Source organism: Odocoileus virginianus, chromosome 15 (genome assembly GCF_023699985.2).
Source record: "Odocoileus virginianus isolate 20LAN1187 ecotype Illinois chromosome 15, Ovbor_1.2, whole genome shotgun sequence".
Classification (NCBI taxonomy): Eukaryota; Metazoa; Chordata; class Mammalia; order Artiodactyla; family Cervidae; genus Odocoileus; species Odocoileus virginianus.
Genome location: NC_069688.1, coordinates 45,942,143 through 45,967,144, shown reverse-complemented (window position 1 = coordinate 45,967,144; position 25,002 = coordinate 45,942,143). Strand labels below are relative to the sequence as shown.

General features: G+C 38.2%; 1 protein-coding gene across 50 annotated transcripts in view; it reads left to right on the top strand.

The window, feature by feature from the left end:
- Positions 1 to 24,267, top strand: part of RIMS2 (regulating synaptic membrane exocytosis 2) — a 586,561-nt gene extending 562,294 nt beyond the window's left edge. For all 50 annotated transcript variants that reach the window (XM_070477293.1, XM_070477273.1, XM_070477284.1 and 47 more), the window contains 5 exons: positions 14,053 to 14,194; positions 18,588 to 18,700; positions 19,019 to 19,120; positions 20,489 to 20,628; positions 21,396 to 24,267. In XM_070477293.1, the coding sequence (XP_070333394.1) occupies positions 14,053 to 14,194; positions 18,588 to 18,700; positions 19,019 to 19,120; positions 20,489 to 20,628; positions 21,396 to 21,614 (716 nt within the window). In that variant the 3' untranslated portion in view covers positions 21,615 to 24,267. The remainder of the gene's footprint in view (positions 1 to 14,052; positions 14,195 to 18,587; positions 18,701 to 19,018; positions 19,121 to 20,488; positions 20,629 to 21,395) is intronic.
- Positions 24,268 to 25,002: the final 735 nt, after the last annotated feature.

Genomic DNA, 25,002 nt, shown 5'->3' with positions numbered 1-25,002 from the left:
TATCAATCTCAATAGGGCTGACTTGAGTGAGGAGGAAAGGGTCATTAGTATAAGCAAAATAAGATTGTCGACTGGTTTTTGTAACTACTTTTTTTGTATACTTACCATTTTTTTTTTTTTTTGCTTCTTTGTCCCTGGATATATGCCAGATAACTATTCTCCAAATCTCTGAATAGTTTTCTTTTAGATAAAAGTAATGATAATAGCACCTACTTGTTATTTAACTATTATAAATTATGTGTATTTATCATTGAACATTCTAAGTATTAGCTTCATTATGTAAACCCCAACATTGAATCTACCACCCCAATATAGAATATTACTGTTTGTAATTTTTAAACATTATAATAATTCTGAGAAAGAAGCCATTGAAATGGTTTCCATTTCGAGTAGGAGAAGCAAGTCTCCCACCCATAGATCCACGGGCGATGGTTATGGTCATGTAATATAGGGAAATGGCATATATCCTAATATTTTTAGATCTGGTTTTTCAAGATATCTTAAAGTTACTTGTTTCTGGGCTAGTGATTTTTGTTCAGTTACGTACATATAGTATGTGACGAATTTGATTTGCTTGATTTTGTGGCCTTCTTCCATGTTTAAAATTTGATTTGGCAATCCTACAGAAGGAGAGATCCTATCAACTTAGTACTATTTAACAGAATAAATTAATTTATTAACTTTCTTTTACATGCCACTGTTTTGAAAGTTAAGTTACAGGAAAACATCTAAGAAATAAGAATAGTTTAAAAATCACCAGGAGAACTGAAGAAAGTGTCTTTGCACATGACAGTGAAGCTATGAGGAATTAATATCAAAAGAACTAAGTAGACTGTATTCAGAAGACCTGTTTAATCATCCTCCACTCTTCAAGAGGCTGTACAATCAGTAAAAGATACTATCTTATTCTAATCCTTAAGTAATCTATTTCTTTTTTAATTTTATTTTTATTATAGTTGATTTACAGTGTTGTGTTAACTTCTGCTGTAGAGCAAAGTGGTTCAGTTGTACATGCATTCTTTTTAGTATTCTTTTCTATTATGGTTTAATCACAGGATGTTAAATATAGTTCCCTGTGTACTTAATTCTCAGTACACAGTCCCATTTGATTAAAATGGAGCGTAGCACTTTACTCATGCTCCATTGGAATAAAAAATTATCCATACACTTAAATATAATCCTCCTAAATACAAACATCATGTCTAGCACTGTGGGTGCTAGCACTGTTAATAACAACAGTATATAGTTCTACCATTCTTTCCAAGCTGAATATCAGTGTAACTGACTGCTGGCCACTATATTTACACTGTTTTAAAATTATAATATGTGATCTAGACTTATTAAAATTCACTGTTCATAGTTTTTGTATATTTTCACGATGTCAGTATTGGGAACAGGACATGGATAGACAGTACTAGTCCCAATACATATCTTTTCTAAGGGGATACTATATATATAACATCTCCTAGATTGTGATTGATTCTATACAATAAATCACTCCTTATACTAGTCTGTGTCATATTCAACAATAATAGCACAGTTTTTATATTAGATTTATGTTTTGGCTTATTGTTACTGTTTTACTCACTAAGTCTGACTCTTTGTGACCCCATGGACTAAAGTGAGGCAAAAGATTTTGGAATTTAAAAAGGTAAATCAAAGAACAGTTCCACTCAAAATACTTATCAAATACTCCTTTTTAATCAAAAATTAAAAATCTTTCACTGCCAAGTGTCCAAATAGTACCCTTAAAGTAATTTAAATTTAATACAAAAGTGAAGTTAAACCCCAATTTGCTATGATCCTTTAGCAGGTTCACTAAATTCAAAGCTAGAAAATGGGGACAAGCTTCCCTATTGAGACATGTTGTGTGTAATAAAGAAACCCACTAGAAAGTCGTAGTGGCAGCTTCCCAGTGCTGCCAAGGATGATGGTTAAGTGCTCCCTGCTGGTCTTCATAGGTCCATATTATTGATTAGAGAAGATCATTCTGTATATTCTATCACATATGGTAATGATGTTTATTTGGGGAGGAGGGGATTTACCTAATGCTATATATATATATACACACACACACATGTAAAGGTGACATATATATAGTATATATATAAAATGTATATATATGTATATACTATTTGACCAGTTGAAGAAGCTAACACAAAAGTGATATTATCAGTTCTTATTTTGAAGACTCATTTAAGGTTTAGATTATGCCTAATTAGACTAAAATGAAAGGGACATTTATTTTAGCTATTCCAGTGATCATTTGTTCTTTTATTATTCCTGTAAGTCAAAGGCCAGGAAGGTAACATACTTCAGTGAAGTAGGGCATATACTATACAAAAGGGAAAAATGCAGGGACTCTGAAAAGCTGGAGAAAGCTTATCCATCCAAAAACAAATGGTGAATGCTCAGTTCTAGCTAACTGATGCCAAGTTGAATATCAGCCCAGGGTTGGCAACTTATTCTTCTCTTTTCCCGAAGAGAAGCTATAAATCTGACAGTTTACTTAAAGCCTTTGCATTTAAAAATGTTGGTGCCTAAGTGAAAAAGTTTAAACATTAACTGAGCCAACATACCTATTGACCACGTGTAGCTTAACTGTGTGCCACCAGTTGGCACCTTCTACAAAGGAAATGCTGCCTTCTCAGCTTTCCTCAGTTTTTTCTTCCTTCCCATTTTCATTGTCAAACCTTGATAAACCTTGATAGTTTAGGACTGTATTAGTCCATCTTTGAAATCATCTGAATCTCCCAACCTGCTCTCTTTCATTTCTTGATCTCCCCACTCCAATCTAACTTCATTGTCCCCAGACCAATTTTCTTAAACATCATCTTAATCTTGACACAAATAAAACCTTTAGCCTGACATTCAAAATCTTTCACAATCTGGTTCTTACATACAGTTTAGCTCCCCTGCCTACCAAATAGGGATAGTAGCCCAGTAATTCGGTAAATCTAAGCTTTTTGGCTCTTCTCCAAATTCAGTAAGTTTGAAGCAATGATGTCTGATCAGCAGAACCTTGGCCATTTGCTCATGTCCTCATTGGCAGGCAGGTTGAGAAAATGACAGGTGACAGTATTAGCTTCTACAGTGAAAGGATGGGTTGTTTCTCATACACAGGAAGAAGGTTCAAATGCTGGTGAGCCCAAAACGCTAACAAATATCCACCTAGTGATATGATTACCAGTGGGGGACAAAAACTATTAAGCTCACCCTAATTACATATTTTTAATTTTTTAAAATACTAGCTTGTTATTTGGTAATTTTCCTCTTTGTTCAATAAGATAAACTGACAGGAATGGTAAAAGAAATCTACGGAAGAAACCTAAGGTGAAGTGTATGGCTCTCTTCATTTTAACTTTTACAGCAGAGTGAGCCACCAGATATCTGTGGACATTCTTATTTTGCATATAGAACATAGGCAGTCTCTAAGAAAGACGACCTTAAACTGTCATCCACTTACCTGCAGGTTGAAGTCTAGGATCTTTGAGTGATGTATAGTCCTCTCCCTCATAAACGCATATGGCTTTTCATGTTATAGTGACCTGTAAACTGTAAGACGTGTTATCTGCCTTCAGTACATCCTGTTTAAATGGTACAGTAGCAACAGGATAGCCAAAATAAACATTTTCATTTCTAAAGGAGAGAATAGGAAACAGAAAGCAATCAATCATCCACAGGAATTTTCAAATCCCATTTGGAGGGAATGGCGGAGATTGAGAGTCGAATACATTTCTTGGTTTACAAATCTGGGACCCTGGTTTCTGTTTTTGGAAAGTGTTTCTTTGTCCTTTCTTCTTTATGGCCACAAAGGTTTGCATTAGAGAGAAGGAATAGCCCACTTCATAGCCCACTTCTCTCTAGTACAGAATAGGGAAAAAGTAGTTACCTTTTGAATTATAAGTGGACTGGTAATTATTTTTTTCTATACAGTTCCTTCAGAAATTCAGAAGGCTGTTTGATTCCAGTCAGTTTCAAGTGTAAGTGACTCTAACCAAATACCTCATTGGACAAAGATTTTAAGCCTCAAGATCCTGTTACAGTTTCCAGCCTCTCTGCCCTGCCCACTTCTTTTGTTCTCAACTTAATGGCAACCGCCTTGGTATCATATGAAAACAGTGGGTTTGCATGGGGAAAACAACCCCTAAATCCAGTTTGGCCAGCAGACTCTCCTTCCTATGGCAGGACTCCACTTACTTATATATAGTTTTCTCCCTTTAAGTTTAGGATAATGTCACATTATTCCAGTCATTTTTCAAAGAAGGATTTGTATAACATTTTACAGTTTTCAAATCACTTTCACATAGATCACAGTATCCAATCCTTATTTATCACTATTCATTAAATACCACTGCATTTCATTTATTCTGTGACACAGGCTAAATCTGATCTCAAGTTTGCATATGGTCAAATAAAAACTCAAACACATATCATCTGATTCTAAAATGACATGCTCTTCTCACCACAAAATGCTGCCTCAAAATAGCTAACTTGAGAGTTAAGAAGAGGTTGATGATATTTCATGTCCATTCTTGAGAGAGAAACAGGCACAAATATCAGTGGACTGATGTGTGACCAAGGACAGACCTGTCAGCTAAAAAAAGCAAGGGGAGCAATTTTATAAGTAAATTTCATTTGTCATAATAGCAACATCAGATAGTAGGAACAAGAAGGTACCATAGAAATGACAACTCCCAAAACAGAGTGAGAGCTATAATTTCTTAAATGTGTTGAGAATACCAAAGTGGTAAGCCTCAACTTTTATGGGATAAAAATAGAATGATCTTACTGCAAAAGAGTCATAAGCTTGGTTTTATTTCTTGCTAAAATCAGGATTAATAATTATTAACCATATTAACAAGCGGGAGCTGAGTGTTCTGATTCTCTGAGGTAATCTCTTCATTTCGTAAGAAAGCCCTCGACTGTCTTCCAAGGTCTGTTCCGGTTCGCACTGAATGAGCGTTCCTGTTGCTCCATTTCCTCAGCAGCATTTGATGTTGTCAGTGTTCTAAATTTTGGCTGTTCTAATCCTAGTGGCTCAGATGGTAAAGAATCTGCCTGCAATGCATGAGACCTGGGTTCAATCCTTGGGTCAGGAAGATCCCCTGAAGAAGGGAATGGGTACCCACTCCAACATTCATGCCTGGAAAATCCCATGTAGCTTGGCAGGCTACAGTCCAAGGGGTTGCAAAGAGTCAGACACAACTGAGCAATTAACACACACACAGTAGGTCTGTCCTGGTATCCCATTGTTGTTTTAATGTGCATTTCCCTGACGACATGATCTAGAGCACATTTTCATATGATTATTTGCCATCTGTATCCTGTCTTTGGTGAGGTGTCAGGCTGTTTAGCTGCTGTCCATGGGGTAGCAGAGTCGGACACAAATGAAGCCGACTTAGCAGCAGCAGCAGGCTGTTTGCCCCATCTTATGATCGGGTTGTATGTTTTCTCATTGTTGTGTTTTAAGAGTTCTGTCTATACTTTGGATAATAGTCCATTATTAGATATGTCTTTTGCAACTATTTCTTTCAGCCTGTGGCTTATCTTCTCATTCTCCTGGCAGAGTGTTTTGCAAGGCAAAACTTTTTAATTTTAATGAAATCCAACTTATCTTTATTTCATGGATCATGCTATTGTTGTTGTATCTAAAAAGTCATCACCATACCCAAAGTCATCTAGGCTTTCTCCCATGTTATCTTCTAGGAGATTTGTAGTTTTGCATTTTACATTTATGTTTGTGATTCATTTTAAGTTAATTTTTGTAAAGGGTTTAAGGTCTGTGTCTAGTTTTGTTTTGTTTTTTTGCATGTGGACATCCAGTTGTACTTCTAGCAGCATTGTTGAAGAGACCGTCTCTGCTCCATTGTATTCCCTTTGCTCCTTCGTCGAGTATCAGTTGACTATATTTATGTGGGTCTGTTTTGGGGTGGTATATTCTGTTCTACTGATCTATTACTGTAACACTATAGTAAGTCTTGAAGTTGGATAGTGTCAGTCCTCCAACTTTATTCTTTGAGTCTTTTGCCTCTCCATGTAAACTTTATAGTCAGTTTTTCAGGATCTCAAAATAACTTGCTAGGATTTTGACTGGGATTGCATTCAGTCTGCTGATCAAGTTGCGAAGACCTGACATTTCAACAATATTGCATCTTCCTACCCAGGAATATGAAGTATCCCTCCATTTATTTAGTTGTTCTTTGATGTTATCCATCAGAGTTTCATAGTTTTCCTTATATAGATCTTGTACATATTTTGTTAGCTGTTATACCTAAGTATTCCATTTTTTGGATGCTAATGTAAATGGTATTATGTTTTTAATTTCAAATTCCATTTGTTCATTGCTGGTATATAGGGAAGCAGTTGACTTAAATAATAAGCTTGTATTTGGCAGCCTTGCTACAGTCACTTACTAGTTCCAGGAGTTTTTATATCAATTCTTTTCAGATTTTCTACATAGACAATCATGCAATCTGTGAACAAAAACAGTTTTATTTTTTCCTTCTCAATCTATATACCTTTTATTTCCTTTTATTCTTTTACTGTATTAGCTAGAGCTTCCAGTACGATGTTGAAAGGAGTGGTAAGAAGGAAAATTCTTGCTTTGTATCTGACCTTGGTATGAAAGTTCCAAGTTTCTCACTGTTAAGTAAGAAGTTAGTTGTAAGCTTTTTGTAGATATTCCTTCAAGTTGAGGAAGCTCTCTGCTATTTCTAGTTATTGAGAGTTTTTTATGATGAATAGGTGATGGGTTTTGTTGAATGCTGTATTGACACCTGTTGATATCATGTGATTTTTATTCTAACCTGTTGATATGTTGGATTACCTTAACTGATTTTTGAAAATTGAACCAGCTTTGCATAATTGACATAAATTCCTCTTCATCATGGTGTATGTTCTTTTCACACATTGTTGGATTGGAAGCTTCTGTTGGCCCCAAAGATACATGGGCCAGTTTTGCTCACATTTCATTGGCCAAGCAAGTCACATGACCACACTGAAGTTCATAAGTGGGAGAAATGTGAATATATTTTAACAGCCCTAATGTCTACGATAACTGTGACCTCTACTTGTAGCTTACTGTACTGAAGCTATTAATATTTAACTTTCATAGTAGTTGTGACAAAGCTGATAAATGAATGAATTTGTATCAAACTCTGAAATAATTTTGAAAATCAATGGTTAATGTCTATTAATCTTCATTTATTTTAGTTGTTAATGCAAATCCTGGATTAGCCCAAAAGAAATTGTCAGATATTTGTCCCTATTTTGTTTATAGACTTTCAGAAATTTGAATTATATTTATTATAGTAAGAAGCCTGAACAGACATAAATGAAAGTGCACAAGCTTTTATACACCACATAGTAATCTACTTATGAATATCCATATATTGAGGTCTTGCTGGGCCAAGTGGGTAAATAAACCAACCTCTTTCACATCCTGATATAATATCTACCAATGTGAAGTTACATTGGTTACAGTAGCCAGCCAGAGTGCTGGAGGCAACTCTCTTACACTTGAAATTTTGAGAAATTAGAGAAGTTATTAATAAAAGACAGCTAAAGTGCAATTTGAAACCATTACTGATTTTTAAAGATAAAAATCTTTTATTAAAGAGTAAGTAGCTACTCTGAACCTCAGCTTGCTCATTGCTATAGGAAGGGAGCACATAAAATACAAAGACTCACTGTATCCGTATAATAGCTTTTGAAATTCTATAAATCAGTAATTTTAGAAATTCTCATGTTTTAATGCATTTTTAAAATCTTTAGATGAAATGCAAATGGATTCTCTAAATTATACTTGCAAAATATTTGAATAAAATATGTAAATAGGGTTATTAACTCAAAGTACATAAATCATGGTCAAAACCAAAAATTAAAGTCATTTTTCAGAATCTACCAATCTATCTTCAACCTCTTTCCATAAATCATTTTCCATATTAACATCAAGAAAATCCTGACTCTCAAATATGTCTGCCAAAAGAGGTGAGATTTTCCAGGTAAGAGCAAGCAGGAATGGATTCTGTGGACATGGGATTTGGAAAGAAGTCACTCTGAGATTGTTAGGCATTTGACTGTGAGCATCCTTTTGGTGCTTGGGAGAGTTTTAAAATCTGCAGCAGAAAGGACTTTTTGATTGTTGTTGTCAAGTCACCAGGAAAGGGTTTCCTGGTTTTCAGCTATCATTAGGGGAAACTGACACTCTGGTTGTTTATTTAATCAAGTGGCTTTCTTTGTATTCAGAGGGTACCAAGCAATTGAGTCATCAGACTACACGAAGCAGAATAACAGGGATACCTCCTGTGTTGCTCTCTGCTTGTGATGTTTTGTATTTCAAGAATTTGATTTTTGCCTGCAGGCACCTTCTCCAAATATACTTTGTCTTAAAACACCCAACACTAGAGTGAATGGTTTAAGAGCTCTGCAGCAACATAATCTGGACCCTAGTTTTACAGTTTGCTACCTGAGTATTTTTAAACTTCTTTTAACCCCCACACACATATCATATACACATATATGATAGTTCTGCAGTGTATATATGTATATATACATACGGATGCATGCTCAGTCGTGTCCAGCCCTTTGCAACCCAATGGACTGTAACTCCAGGCCCCTCTGTCCCTGGAATTCTCCAGGCAAGAATACTGGAGTGGGTAGCCATTCTCTTCTCCAGAGGATAATGTTATTAATACCAAGGCTTCCCTGGTGGCTCAGAGGGCAAAGAATCTGCCTGCAATGCAGGAGGCCAGGGTTCAATCCCAAGGTCAGGAAGATCCCCAAGAGAAGGAAGTGGCTACCCACCGCAGTATCTTGCCTGGAGAATTCCAGGGACAAGAGGGGTCAGGCAGGCTACGCTCCACAGGGTTGCAAAGAGATGGACATGACAGAATACACATTCATATAGATTTATATGTATGTTTTAAAATATATACATTTTCTTATTATGGCTGTTGAGTTCTTACAAATAATCTCCATTGGTCTACTCCTGTGGTCACAACAGGTTATTTTTATACATATCCCATTAAAAAAAATAAAGAATTACATTTTGTTGCTTAACAACTACTACAAAGTTAGCAGCTTAAAACAACACCCATTTGTTAGTTTACTGTTCTATAGGACACGTCTGGCCTGGCTGGGTTCCTGCCTAGGACGTCACATGGCTGGTATCAGGGTGTTAACTGGGCTGACTATTGGCAGAGAACAGACTTTTGCAGGTGTTGGCCTTGAGGTCTCCATTTTCCTTTCAGCTAGGCATTGCTGAAGGCTACTCTCAGGTCCTTCCCACCTGGGCCCCTCTGTCTTCAAGACACAAAGGTACACTGAATCCTTCTTGTGTTTCAGATCTCCCTGACTGACTCTACTGGAACCAGCCAGAGAAAGCACTCTGCTTTCAAAATGTTCATGTGGATATGTTAGGCCCACTGAGATAAGCTCCTTATCTTTAGATCAACTGGTTAGTAACCTTACTTACATTTGCAAAATCCCTTTGCCATGTAAGGTAGCATAATCATGGGAGTCATCATAGAATTCTGCCTAATATACTTTATATAGGCATTCTCTGTTATATAGATTTTTAGATTGAATACCATGATAAAGCCTTTGGAACATTAAATGTGATTCATCATAATATATTGTATTTAGGTTAAATTACTTTTGTCATGAATGTGATGTAAAGGATTTGCAGTATTGAAAAATACACTTACTTTTTAAAGAAGTCTATGAATGTATCAGATAAAAGTACATTTAGAAGACATAGTTTCACAAGCTATTATAAATGTGTAGCTTATGCCTGAAGTTCTTTGATTCCGTCAAATGTCAATGGGTAGCTCCTCTCTTCAGTGTATACTGTTCATCATGGTCATGGTCATACATGCATGATAGAAACTCAGACTATAGAGCTACAAGACCAGAGATCATCTGTCAGCCTCCCCCTCCTCTTTTTTTCATAAATGAGGAAACTGAGACTCAGAAGGGGGATAACGACTCAGAGAAAACCAGAGAGCCGGCTAGTCGGTGGTAGAGATTGGCCTGGAATACATGTTCTCTGATTTCCTGTCTAGAAGCCCACATATATACTTATGAAAAGTTAAAGTGTTGCTTGCTTAATTGTGTCCCAACTCTTTGTGATCCCATGGACTGTAACCTGCCAAGCTCCTCTGTCCATGGAATTCTCCAGGTAAGAACACTGGAGTGGGTAGCCACTCCCTTCTCCAGGGGATCTTCCCAACCCAGGGATCGAACCTGGGTTTTCTGCATTGCAGGCAGATTCTTTACCCTCTGAGCCACCAGCAAAGCCTCAGCATTCATGACAGTATCATTAATTGAAGATTTTCTATATAGCAGGCACTATCCTAAGGATTTTAAATATATTTTTCTTAACTTTCACAAATTCTGTGAGGTAGGCATTATTATTATCATTGCCATTTACAGTTTGAGAAAGCTGAGTCACAGAGAAGGTAGCGTGCATCATGTCAGCCAGCTGGTACATGATAGCGCAGGGATTCTAAGTACGGGATTCAAAGAGAAGCAGTTGTCTACCGGGGCCCGACCTCTTCACTGGGCTCTGCTCCTTCCATCCCAGCAGTTGCTTCTAGTAGAGCCTTCCACATATGCTTGCAGCCCAGTATCCTTTCCTTGAACAGCTGTACAGGCTACTCACAGTTATATTCTGACAACAAATCAGGGAATAGCAGAGAACTGGGAGTCAGGAAACTGTGTATAAACTCTGGTTCCATTATTTTCTGTATGGCTTCAGGGAATTGTGTCACAACTGGGACCCTTGGATACTGTATCAGGAAAATGGAGATTGTGAGAATTCTAAAGAGGGCACGTTAAAAACAATCTGTAACCAAGAGGATTACATGCTTATTCTACTGTTATTTATTGTCAAAGGGAGGATAGTTCTCTTTACCCTGTAATAGCAGGTTTTCAAGTCACTTTTGCTGTGATGAGTCAGACATTGAATGAAAAATAGTAGATTTTTGACACCGCAAAGGCTGTGTTCTGAGGCCTTTAGGAAGTCATGTTTTCTGTGCATACCCTCATTCTGAATTTTCAGATGTCACTGAAGTTGTATGTCTTAGTTAGTGGTGATGTTTCATTCAGGCATTCTTCACCAGAAGCGAACAGTGCAGCTTCCACAGAGGGGCCGGGACTCCCTCACAGCAGCCCAGCACCTTTCAGGATTTCAGTTCATACCTGTACAAAATTTTACTACTTTTTTGATTGATTTGTGTTGATTTCTGCTGTATAGCAAAATGAATCAGTTATGCATACTACACACATATCCACTCTTTTTTAGGTTCTCTTCTCTGTAATAGGCCAGTGCAGAGTATTGAGCAGTCTCCTGTGCTATATACAGTAGGTCCTTATTAATCACCTATTTTATATGTAACGGTGTATATGTCAATCGCAGTCTCCCAACTTACCCCTCCCCCTCTTCCTCCTTGGTGATAACTCTATTTCTGTTTGTAAATAAGTTTGTTTGTACCATTTTTTTAGATGCTACATATAAGCGATATGATATTTGTCTTTGACTTATCTTCATTCAGTTTAATGTGGCCATTCTGAGAATCACTCTCAAATAAAATCATAAATATTGAGTGTATGACTGTCAAGATCTACTCTTCATGCCCATCCTTTTTGTTGTTGTTAACATTTCATTATTTTATGAATATGCATATTTTTTGCTATACTGTTTGAAAGTAAGTTGCAAACAGTGTAAGACTTGAGGTCTAAATACCTCAGCATGTATCTCCTAATGATAAGAAAATTTTATATAATACATGCCATTATCTACCTAGGAAAATTAACAATTTTCTTATCCTATCTAATATCCAATTCATATTCAGATTTCCCCTACTTGTCCTAAAATTCCTTTTACTGTTTTGCTTTTAGGGTTTCTTTCTTTTTTTTTTTTTTTTTAAAGAAACCAAAGTATACTCATAACATTTAATGGTTACATCTGTGATATTTTTAAATCTGGGACAATTTTCCCACCTTGTTAGTTTTCGTGATATTAATTTTAAGTGATTCTTGAACAAAATCCCACGTTCTGAGTTTATCTGGTTTTGTGTGTGTGTATCATGTATCTTGTTAGTCTATCCTATTTCTGAAAACTTAGAAGATCGTTACAAAGACCTGATTAGAAACAGGTGGTATATTTTTGTCCCGATAACTTGATAGGTGCTACAGTGATTGCCACACTGTTAGTGCTTCTAAGTTTGCTCCCATGATTAAGATGGCCATAGCCAGGTTTCCCAGTGTTAAAGTACGTATTCTTTAGTGATTAGAACTAATTTGTGGGATGATTTTTTGGCTTATATCAATATTCTTTTATTTAATGGCATTAGCATCCATTGATATGTCTTATTTGAATTATTCCATTGGAGGTTGCAAATGAGTAATTTTAACATTTTATCATTTTATACACGTATTAACTAATCATTTCTCTGGAAGGATATACTTTCCCTCATCCATGGACGGTGATGTATCTCCTCTTAATAGTTCATATCAGTACAACATGTTTTACTATCAGTTATCTAAAATATCAGCCTCAGTTGTAGATCACTCTACATATCTACTGATCTATGGAACTGAGTTGTAGATCAATCATTACACATTTTATATGTACTTATTAAAGCATTTTGATGTACATTAAAGTTGGAAGTGGAGAACAGATGAAATTTAAAGCAGTGTTTCAAAACAGCATATATTTCAAGAAGTTTGATGGAAAGGATTTCCACAAGTCATTGGCAATATCACCAAATATTTATTGATCTAAAAGGAAGTTATTAATACCAGACAATAAAAGAGCTTACCATCTCCCAAAATATTGATGATATGTATGGTCAATGTGGATAAACAGGTAGGCCTGACAGGGAGTAAATTAATATAAGTATTTTGAGGCATCCCACCGTTGCTGCAGCTTTAGTTGTCTCTCAGCTCCACGTTCTAGCCTGTGAGGTCTCTGATCACTGGGGCTGTTTCTTGGATCATAACCTGCCCACTTTTTAGGCCCATCGCAACCCCCCCCCCACCCCCGTCTGCGAGCAGGAGCTCCTCCCCCTGTCCTCTGCAGGTGGCCGTTTGCACCTCTGTCACATCTGCGGTCTCGACTCCGTTTCTTTCCTATTTGGGCCTAGTGGGCTTCCACAAGCAAACCTCCTAGTCAGACTGTTAAAGATCCTTAAGAACATGACTTGGTGGTGATTGTACTTTAGTTGCTAGGTCGTGTCTGGCTCTTTTGTGACGCCTTGAACTGTAGCCCACCAGGCTCCTCTGTCCATGGGATTCTCCAGGGAAGAGTACTGGAGTGGGCTGCCATTTCCTCCCCCAGGGGATCTTCCCAAACCAGGGATCGAACCTGAGTCTCTGTGATTCTTTGCCAACTGAGCCACCTGAGAAGCCCTGAGAACATGACTATCCATGACCAAAAGCTTAAAAGCTCTTTTTCACTTGGGAGTGCTGGGTTTTGCATTCCCTATGAGAGTCTCTCTGAAAACTGCCAATAGATGTGAAAAGTGTTTTCAGGCAGGGCTGTCTCCTTAGTGTAGCTTTCTTTATACTTTCTAATATTGATCACCCTACAAAAACAGGTTTTTGTATGAAAGTTGAAGGTAGAATTGAGGATTACTCACCACCTATTCTTTGGAAATAATGTGAAGGCCTACTTCTTTGACTATGACAAAAAGAAAAAAGAAAAAGACAGGCATAAATTAAATCTTGATTTAAATATTACAATGAAAACAAAGCTTATTTTATTTTACATAGCTTGAAACTTTTTGTTCCTTTTGTTACCTATTGGAACACTGTTTTAAATGGAAATAAAACAATGGTATTTTGTGTTTCTTGACAATTTTTTAGAAACTTTTCGTCCCACCCAACAAGACGAGATTGAAATACCTTTTCTGTCTCCTTCATAAAAGCACTTCAGATTTACGCAGTTTTTTTTTTTCATCTGAGAATCTCAGTGCATTGGCTGATACGTTTGTTACCTAATGGTGATGACAAAACTGTCACCTCTTTTGTCTTCTGTCTTTGCAGAAACTGGAGGTAAAAAGCTACGGAGCACTGTCCAGAGAAGTACAGAAACAGGCCTGGCCGTGGAAATGAGGAACTGGATGACTCGACAAGCAAGCCGAGAATCTACCGACGGCAGCATGAACAGCTACAGCTCAGAAGGAAAGTGAGTGACGCTGGCAGAGCGGTGGTCTCCTCCACGCCTCCCAGGAGTCTTCCTTCTCTCCCCCTCTCTGTGTTTCCATAAACGCCAACTCGCATGCTCTGTGGCACTGATTTAACTTTCACTGGCTGATTTGCTGTGAAGAAAACTTTTGGCTTACCTGCCACTGAGAAATGTGACACTCCTGGCTTTTATATCAGTGGAAATAGGTTTGGGGATAAAGTGTTTCACTTTAAAGGCAAGATGCTAAAACATAACTGTCACAAAGGGAAGTTTGCCCTACCCTGAAATAATACATAAAAACACAGGAGCACTTTAAGAACCTATGCCCATGCCACATGTATGATGCTAATTTTGAAAATCTTTGCTCTAACAGTTATTATAAAATATAGAAAACTGATACATGCTTAGTTCCATGCAGTAACAAACAGTTTGGATAAATGTAACAACCAAAAAGAAATGCCACAAAGCTTGCTGAGCCTTTCCTTTATGTAATTATCATGTAGCTTTCCCTTGACTCCACTATGCCTGAGATATTTTTAAGGCATTCCTAAAGATTGTACAGCCCTGTCACCCATGAATTAACAGTAATTAGCAACTGCAGAGCTGTAGATGGATGTGTGAAGGACATTAATAGAGGAAAGGGGGGGTTACTGACCTCATCTGTCATCACTATGGAAGCGGCAGATGCTTAGGCAGCATAGTGCGTAGTCAGTTCACAAATGTGAGGCCATGGGAGCGGCTGGCAGAGTGTTGATGATATTGCCTTAGGAATCATTTGCATAGCACAGTTATATAAATACAAGAGATGTATATGGTTTTCATACATCTATAAATAAGGTTATGTGTGATATTTATGGAAGCATTAAAAATGTTCAGATTAATTATATATTTGGGAATTAAGCTCAGGGGAAGAAACAGATTTGACATTAATAAAGGAAGTCTTAAAAGAGATGGAGAATCAAGTAAAAAAGAAATGTACATGAGCACTCATCACTGCAAAGTGCTGTGTTAGATACTGTTAGGGATTTTAAATGTTTGAACTATGACCCCTGCACTCCAGATGCTTATGGTCATACTGGAGAAATGGGGTTAATACACATAAGTTCACTTAACAGGTATTTCCATACCTTCTAATGTTCTAAGTGCTTCAATATGAGTTGGGGATGTAAGTCACACAAGGGAGCAAAACTCAGTTGCTGGTATAACATAGGCTTTAGAATCATATAGGCTTAAATGCTAATCTGTTTTTGGTACTATACAAATTTGGGCAAGTTATGGAATTTTTTAAGATTCACTTATTTATTAGATCTTTTATCATTCATTTCTTTTAGTCATTAATTGAGTTTAATAAGTACATACAGTATTGCAGGCATGGTTCTAGTGCTGGAGATGTAGCAGTAAACACAGAAGAAAAAAAACCCTACACTCAGCAAACTTACTGTCTAACAGATAAGATAGACAATAAACTAGAAAATGTATTTAAGTGCATATATAAGAAAACCTAGTAAAATATATAATAGACTGGGTGGTATACGTGCTAAGGAGAAAAGGTAGGAGGAGAGCCGGTGGAGGTTAAGGGTAGGGCTTTATGAAGGACAGGGAAAGGGGTACATCTGAGTAAAACTCGGAAGGAAATTAGTGAGCATGTAGGACATGTGAAGGACATTTCAGGCTGAAGCAGCGCTGAGGCCAGAGCTTGCCTGGCATCGACAATGGGAAGGGCATCCCTGGGGAGTGAGGCAGAAGTGATAAAAAACTAGGAATTAAGATATGGTGGGCAGGGGTGGACGGCTGGTGTTGTCTTTACATATCATTGCAAGGACTTTGCTTTACTCAGATTGGGGTGAGAAACCAACGCAGGATAGTGAGCAGAGACCTGACATTGTCTGGCTTCAGCTTTAACAGATCAGCCTGGTTGCTGTGGGAGTGGAGAGTAAAGGTGGCAACGGGGGGATCGTTCAGGATGCTGTTGCAGCAACGCAGAAGGAGAACATGATGGCTGGGACCTGAATGGTAGCATTAGTGAGGTCAGATTCTGGATGTATTTGACGGGGAACCAGGAAGATTCAATGGCGCATTTGCTGTGAGTGTGCGGGAAAGAGTGCGCATTGGCTTGGTGTGCCGCGTTCAGGCGTGTCCGACTCTTTGCAGCCCTATGGACTGTGGCGTGCCAGGCCTCTCTGTCCACGGGATTCTCCAGGCAGCAATACTGCAGTGAGTTGCCGTGCTCTTCTCAGAGGACCTTCCAACCCAAGGATCGAACCTGTGTCTCTAGACTCCTCCGCTGCAGGCAGATTCTTTACCCACTGAGCTTTCTGGGAAGTCTGTTAGGGCTACTGTTAAAGATAAAAAATAAGAATATAGCACAGATAACATGAAGAAAAATGTCTGAATTTATTTTTAAATTCAGAATTCTCCTGGTTGTTCTCCACTGAGAGGCCTCAGAGGTGAAAAGGAAATCAGGTTACCACCAAAGGAAATGTGTCTGGTCTGTTCTTGATGTCTTCTCTCCACCTGAGTGAATGTATTACTGCAGTTTAGGCCTGGTGAATCAAGAAGATGGCATTCAGTAGTGAGACTTTTATTATCACAGAATACTGACTGAGAAGTTTTCCAGCCACCCCCCTCAGGATTCTGAGGAATGATTGTGTAATATTTTAATATCCAGTGTTCATCAAAGTGTGTTTTAGATATGATACTGTTTCTCAAAGGAAGTGGGGATATGTTGTATATTAACCAATGCAGAATAAAAATGTACTGTGCCTTGAAAATAAATAAATAAATAAAAAACAAAAAGAAACAATACCACTTAAACAAAAGAAATTTATTTTTTCATAGTTTTGGAGGATGAAAGTCTAAGATCAAGCTGTCAGCAAGGTTAGCTTCTCCCAAGACCTCTCTTCTTGGCCCCCAAATGGCCACCTTTTCACAAGGTCCTCACATGGTCTCTCCCCTCTGCATATGTACCCCTGGCATTTCTTTTAAGGACACCATCATATTAGCTTAGGGCCCCACCGTTAAGACTTCATTAACCTTAACTATCCCTTTCAAGTTTCTACCTCCAAATACAGTCATACTCGGAATTACAGCTTTAGCAGTCCATCCAAAGGAAAGACAACTGCAAGGCTGAGCAACTGAAAGAATGAAGTTGCCATTTAAGATAGGAATCCTCTGAGAAGAACAGAGTTTGGTTTTCTGTTTGTTTGTGGGTTGAGAGTCAGTGTGGGACTAGTTGAGTTTTGATTGCCTGTTAGACATTCAAGCAGGTAAATAGAGCAATTAGAATACAGGTCTGGGACCCAAGGGAGAAGCCCAAGCTGGAGATGTCAGCCTTGGTAATGTCACTGTGGACGATGTTTAAAACCTTGAGATGGGATGAGATTGCCAAGGGAATTGGGACATGCAGGGAAGACGTCAAAGGATCAAGTGACTATATTTAGTGGTAGAACTAATAAAGGAAACAGTGAAGTAGTTACAAAGGAAAACCAAAAGACTAGAGGGTTCAGGAAGCAGTGTTTCTGAACAGTTACTTGAAACACTGCTTCAAGTTAGAGGGAGGGATCATTTGGATCAAACGAGACTAATACGTTCAATTAGATGAATACGGAGTATTAGCAGTCAAGATTTACCACTCTGGTTATTAGGTAATCTTGATCAGAGAAATTTTGGTGGAGTAGAGAAAAACAAAGCTTGGAAGACAGCAGGGAAAAACTGACTAGAGTTTCACTAGAGAGTGAGAGGAAAGAAGCTGAAGATAGGGACTTCCCTAGCAGCCCAGTGGTGAAGACATCGAGCTTCCAAAGCAGGGAGTGCAGTTTGCTCCCTTGTCAGGAACTAAGATCCCGCCTGCCTGTGCAGTGTGGCAGAAAAAAACAAAGAAAGTGAAGTTGCACATAGAAACAGCTTTCAAGAAATTCCAGGCAGAGAAATGAGATTGTAGCTGAAGAGGAATGGGTGTTAGGGATTTTTTATTTCTTTAAGGTGGAAGAAATAGCAGTGTGTCTGGGTATTGATGGCAATAATCTGAAGGCTTTCTTCATTGATAAAATGGATTAAATAACAGACTGTCTCATAAAGCAGCTAAGAGATTCAGTATGCTCATGTCAGTCACGGAATAAGTGCTCAGCATGTAGGAGTGCTATATGTAGAACTCACAGTTCATGCCCTCCAGACAAGGAAGAGAGAGGCACACAGACAGAAGCGTGCATGCAGTACCAGATGAGGGCTGCTGGAGGAGAAGGAAGGAGGGCCGTGGAGGTGCAGGGGGCGCTTGGGATCCAATTAATATAAGTGACAAAATAGTGACACCAACTTCTCCTGCCACAGGTAGGGGGCTAGATGGAAACAAGAGTTGAGGGTAACACAAAATAATCCTGTGTTGTTTTGCTTTTAGTCTGATCTTCCCTGGTGTCCGCTTGGCCTCGGATAGCCAATTCAGTGATTTTCTGGATGGCCTTGGCCCTGCCCAGCTAGTGGGGCGCCAAACTCTGGCCACACCCGCAATGGGTAAGAACTTCTGTCATGTGATTCACTGTTTTCCTTTTAGCTTATTGAAAATCACATTCCCCAATTTCATAAGATCTTTAAGAGTATTTTCTGAAATGATTGTCTTAAATTTTAAACAATATAAGCTTCAGTTTTTTCCATTTTAATTTATATGCTTTTTAAGGTAAGATATCAGTGATATATTTTTAAATATATTTGAATTTAGGAAAATACATGGGAACTGATCCAACATGGTTAAACCAAGATCTTTGACACAAGCATTTTTCTGTCTGCTTTTGTATGTTAAGGCCTGTTTGTTCCTTCCTCACTCACTATTAGGTGACATTCAGGTAGGAATGATGGACAAAAAGGGACAGCTGGAGGTGGAAATAATCCGGGCCCGTGGCCTTGTTGTAAAACCAGGTTCCAAGACACTGCCAGGTAAGAACAAATGAGATTTCTTCTGTTACTGTTCAGAATCTACACTTTTCAATTCAGAGACATTGTTTTTGAAGAGATGCTGAAAACTTTGTCTTTAGACAGTCAAGGGTGCTGATAAATGAGTCAGTTATCTGTAGTAGTTAGCATCTCTCCTGAGCGAGCACCCAGTGAGGGTGATCTGGTGGGGAGAAGTCATTAGCTAATAAGCACATATGTGGTAGAAACCCCACAAAATAAAAACTATCACACGTATGTACATGTTGCACAAAATGAATTACCTAAGAAGTTCTTGTTAGCTGGTATTTTGTGTTATTCTTCAGTTTATCTGAGCTTCAGAATTCTCCTTAGAAATCCTTAGAGTTCTGGAATTAGAATAAATATAGATAGATATAGGTCCCCATAATAGCATAAACCCATAGATGAAGGACATTCTAGTTAGAAGACTCTTACTTCCTGGAGTGTATAGAGAAGCACCATTATAAGTTTTTATTGCAATGTCACATTTTGTACCAAAATATTATAATCTAAGGTGCTTAGAGCCATAGGGAATGCCAAAGATTCCAGATGCCTGGTGCAGAGATGTAGACAACTTCAGACCTGATGTACAGAACAATTCTGAAACTTGGTTTCTCACCTCAGCACCTCCACTGAATGAATTGTAATTTTGACTCTCTAACCTAGAAAGTTCACATTGTTACCCAATGTTACCTATTGTACAACCTTGCAGTGGTGATTAAGACAGTCAGTTGTGTTCAAAAAGGTCTCAGAGTTTAGTCAACTGATTGCTAGAAAGAATACCGCAATTTGTACATGCATGAAAATGCTTTTATAAAGACTCTGTCAGAAAAATACCAATCCATGGTATTTATAATTAGTTGTCTCTTTCCAGCTGATTTGAACATATTACATCAAACCTCACCCTTGTCTTGTACCGACACCATCAATAAATAAGCCAAGTGATAAATGCTCCATGGGAATGGGTAAAACTGTATGATTTTGAGCACGTTTAACTAGATTTATGAATTGGCACATGAAAAACCTGAGTGAGACCTCTTTCTTGGATATTGTTAGGGACCAGAAGGATTTCTTTTTTAAAAGCAGTATATAAAACGAGTTGATGGCAAAATAGTATCAACTCAGAGGCTGTGTGAACTGCCTAAAACTACCTGAATGACTGATATTAATCTATTGTTATCTAATAATTTATATCTATTGTTTATCTAATAATTTTGACATAATGTGGACAGGCCAGTGATTTTTGACTGTTGGCTCTTTCAGCCCAAGACTAAGCTGTGGCAGGTGTCATCCATAAGTTGAGTGTTCTGTAACCATAGCTCATCTCTTAACTCTCCTGTTTTCTTTTCCAAGCACCATATGTAAAGGTGTATCTATTAGATAATGGAGTCTGCATAGCCAAAAAGAAAACAAAAGTGGCAAGAAAAACGCTGGAACCCCTTTACCAGCAACTATTATCTTTTGAAGAAAGTCCCCAAGGAAAGGTTTTACAGGTATTTACTGAATTATATATTCCTTACCTAAGAAGGTGTCTTTATGAAGTCAAACTTTGTATCACATTCTCTTCCATTCCTCACCAGCTGAAATTCTTGGGAAACTTCCAAGCAGTGGCCAGTGCTATAGAGCTGTACACACCAGGGAACTGTTGAATATCCTGTAATAAACCATAATGGGAAAAAATATGAAAAAAAAGCCATACACACTGTTTCCTTTAAAGTGAGCTATAGATTTGTAAACCTCCATCACACATCAGCTCTCATCTTCCTTGATGGCTTATGATCCTAACACTCCTGTAGAGTTTTCTGACTATACCTTTGAATTCCAGTAAAGATAACTATCCCAGTAATTAAAAACAACTACATAACTTGATGTTTGATGTCAGCACATTTTATGAAAGTTGCTCAGTCGTGTCTGACTCTTTGCAACCCCATGGACTGACTATATAGTCTATGGAATTCTCCAGGCCAGAATACTAGAGTGGGTAGCCTTCCCCTTCTCCAGGGGATCTTCCCAATGCAGGGATCAAATCCAGGTCCCCTGCATTGCATGCAGATTCTTTACCAGCTGAGCAACAAGGAAGCCCAAGAATACTGGAGTGGGTAGCCTGTCACTTCTCCAGAGGATCTTTCTGACTCAGGAATCAAACCGGGGTCTCCTGCATGCATTGGCCAACTGAGCTATCATTAATTGATTGTATTTTGGTTTACAAGCCTTTACGTACATGATTATACTGACATTGCTCTTTTAATTTTGCCAACAGATCATTGTCTGGGGAGACTATGGCCGCATGGATCACAAATCCTTTATGGGAGTGGCCCAGATACTTTTAGATGAACTGGAGCTATCCAACATGGTGATTGGCTGGTTCAAACTCTTCCCCCCTTCCTCCCTAGTAGATCCAACCTTGGCTCCTCTGACAAGAAGAGCTTCCCAATCATCTCTGGAAAGTTCAACTGGACCTTCTTACTCTCGTTCATAGCAGCTGTAAAACTGTTGTCATAGCAACCAGCGTTACAAAAAAAAAAATCACAGGTCGCAAACCCTGGTAACACTGCATGCTTAATGTTGTGTCTTCTGAGCCTGTTCCTGGGGATACAAAGCGATCCTGTGTTCAGAGGAAGTGGCACACATTGTGCCCTAAGGGAGGCCCTCAGGTGAAGGAGCGGCGCTGTGAAGAGCTCTCAGGTTTGGAGTGCAGTAACACTCGAGTTTTGGTCCAATCTGAAGCCATGGATTAATATCAAAGAATCAGTCAGTTTCATGCAACAAAAGCCCTTTTCAATGGCACCTTTATATTTTTATTGTTCCTTTTTCTTCATTTCTCTGACCCCAAAGTCCTGTGATGCCACAGAAATGGAGCTATCCAGCCATTAAGCCATGTTATAAGTGAAGGACTGAAGTCCTGGGAAGCATCAGGTGAAAAGCGAGAGACCAAAGACGAGGTCTAGGACAGAATGTCAGCCCTCCCCTGGACGGGACAGGAGCAGCCGGTCCAAAGTGATAACGTGGGCAGTGGCAGACCTCGGAGCTCCAGCAGGCATGTCATTCACTAATGCCAAGATGTGTTGGACTCTGAAAAACAAAATTCTGTGGCTCCACTGTACTCAATGAGATTAAACTTTTTTTTGCATGGACAGATTAGCTGAATATTTAAATTATTTTCTTGGGGCTGCAACTTGCAAAAAAAAAAAAATCAGCCATTTTCGACAATTTATATTATTTTTAAAAAATAAATTTCACTAGTGCATGGTTTTAAAAAAGGGAGAGAATGCAGCAGGGTGATACAAAGACACACCATGTTTATTCTTTAATCACAGTCTGTGTTTTGGCAGACATTACAGAAGAAAATACTTTCTAGAAAATACTTAAAATTCTCTTTATGTGACAAATAAGTATAATGTATTCAATTTATTTCCATGGTAAATATACAAATCTTACAAAGTTCAACATGTGCAAATTATCACATCTTTCTTCCTTTCTCTCACTTTTCCTCTTCTCCCTCTTTTAATCTTTTAATTTTCTTTCTCCCTACTAGAGTGAACATTATGCTAAAAAAAAAAAAAAAAAAATCACAAGTCTTTGACTCTCTTATACCCCATGTTCAATTCAGAGCTGTAGATGCTTCTGAATTTCTCAAGGGGGGAAAAAACTATTTAAGAACTTTCTTTATTTCAAGCATGTTGAAAAGGATTTTGCAACATGACTTGGGAGTACATTAAAGTAAGTCAGCATGTGTTTGATAAAGAAGATATTTGAACTTTTGCAATTTATTGTACAGTGCATGGTAATTTTATTTTCACCTTCCAAGTTCAGTTTACAGGAAAATCCTAAAATCATGTGGCCATTGTAATGTCTAATAAATTTGTTTTTAGCACCAGCATTATTCATACAGGGGTTAAAGTATTATTTCTAGAAGGTTTTAAGTTTTGTTTTTAATTAATTAAAAGCAATTTCTTTAGCCAGTTTCCATTTACTATGTGAATAGAAGCACTGCTAAAAATTTGGAGCCCTGAAATACAGGGCAGTTTATTAATTCATTTTTCTGTAGTAAAACTCAATTTTTCACAAATTATATTTCTAAAGAAACATAGCAAACATAAATTTGCAACAGATAATTTTAAAGCTCCAATTTTTAGGTAACTCAAAGAAAGTCAATCTGCCTATTAACAATTCTTTGATGCCATCACCGAAAGTCTACACACAAATGCCCTAAAGTCAAACCCCTGCCTTTAGTTTTACAGACAGTTATTACCATTGGGTGGTGCTGCAAGGTCAAATTTCTCTTAAGTTCCCCTATTTAGAGGAAGAGTCACTGAGGAATGTAATGAGCCACCCATAGTTTCTGTTTCTTCTGTACACCTTGATAACATGTTCTTATGGTTTGATTTTAACTTCTGCAACAACTTTTGAAATCTACATACATACCATTTGTTTAAGTTAATGCCATGCACAAAAACTGCTCTTTTGTGTTCCTTTTAAATTCAGTGCTGACCATTAAAAACTATCATGCTTGATATGGTGCAAAAGTTAAAAATGAGTATCACTAAAAATGCCTTCTCTTTATGTGGTGCAATATGCAATACACCAAGGCTGTGTCTTGACATTCTGAGACCTGCGATGGACCCAGGTAAAGTTGCGAAATAAACGAATAAAACTATTGAAATAATTTAGACACTTGTGTACCAGCAACAATTGATTTAATAGACCTATAGCGTCTATACTGTCCCTTAGAATAAACGTTTAACATTTTCCTGATACTAAAATGCAGTCACATAATCTTTTGTGCATATTCCTATATAAATTATTTCTAATTTTAATAAGAAGGACATGACTGTATGGAATATTTGTACATACCTGTCATTATGCAGTATTTATTTTAAAGTTGGTGTTTTGTTGTTTTTTTTTTTTAATTTTCACATGTCTGCACCTCAACTTGTGACCTAGTCATGTAAATAGCACTATGCCAGTGACCATTGCTGCCCTGTACATAGTATGTTTTAAAAGTGAAGGGAATTCCAGTTGGAAAAAAATAAAAAGGGCAGATTAGTCCTGTGATGAACACCAACTAATGGAAAACTCAAATTCATTCTGGTGATGGTATTTAACACTTTAAATAAAACATTTTCTTTACAGACGTTGTATGCATGGCCTTCTGACTTCTCTTCTCCCCACACATTCCCAAACCTGCTGCAGCTCATTTCCTGAACCCACACATCACTTAGAGACACTGAAATCATCTTCTTCTGCCTCTCCGTAACAGAAGCAGACCGCTGGTCTTAGCAGATAGCCCTCAGCAGAGCGCTTCTTTTAAACGCCAGAGGATTTCAGCTCACATCATTACATTTGCTGCTTTTCAAAAGGTCATTCCACATTGAGGTGCTTTCTGATGAAGTCACTTGGCAACTCCCAAATTTAAATGAATGAGATTTCTGAGTCAGTGTGGCCTCCACTGACAGCAGAGTCAGAATCATGTACCAGCCATTCCCTGGGTGCAGATGACAAGGGTGACAGTTGGCTCTGTGCTGTGTTTCCACTGATGTGTCAGTCCAGCTTTGGGGGAGACCAGGGTGGGGTGCATTTTCAGTTGGGGAATTACTTGTGAGCTGACACCTGGTGGTTTAGTCGCTCAGGCATGTCCGACTCTTGCGACCCCATGGACTGTTGCCCACCAGCCTCCTCTGTCCATGGGAATTCCCAGGCGAGAATACTGGAGTGGGTTGCCATTTCCTTCTCCAGGGGATCTTCCAGACCCCGGAATCAACCCAGGTCTCCTGCATCGCAGGTGAATTCTTTACTGACTGAGCTATGACTGACATATAACAACCAGTCCAGAGACTGGCTTCTGTCGCATGTGAATGGGAGAGAGG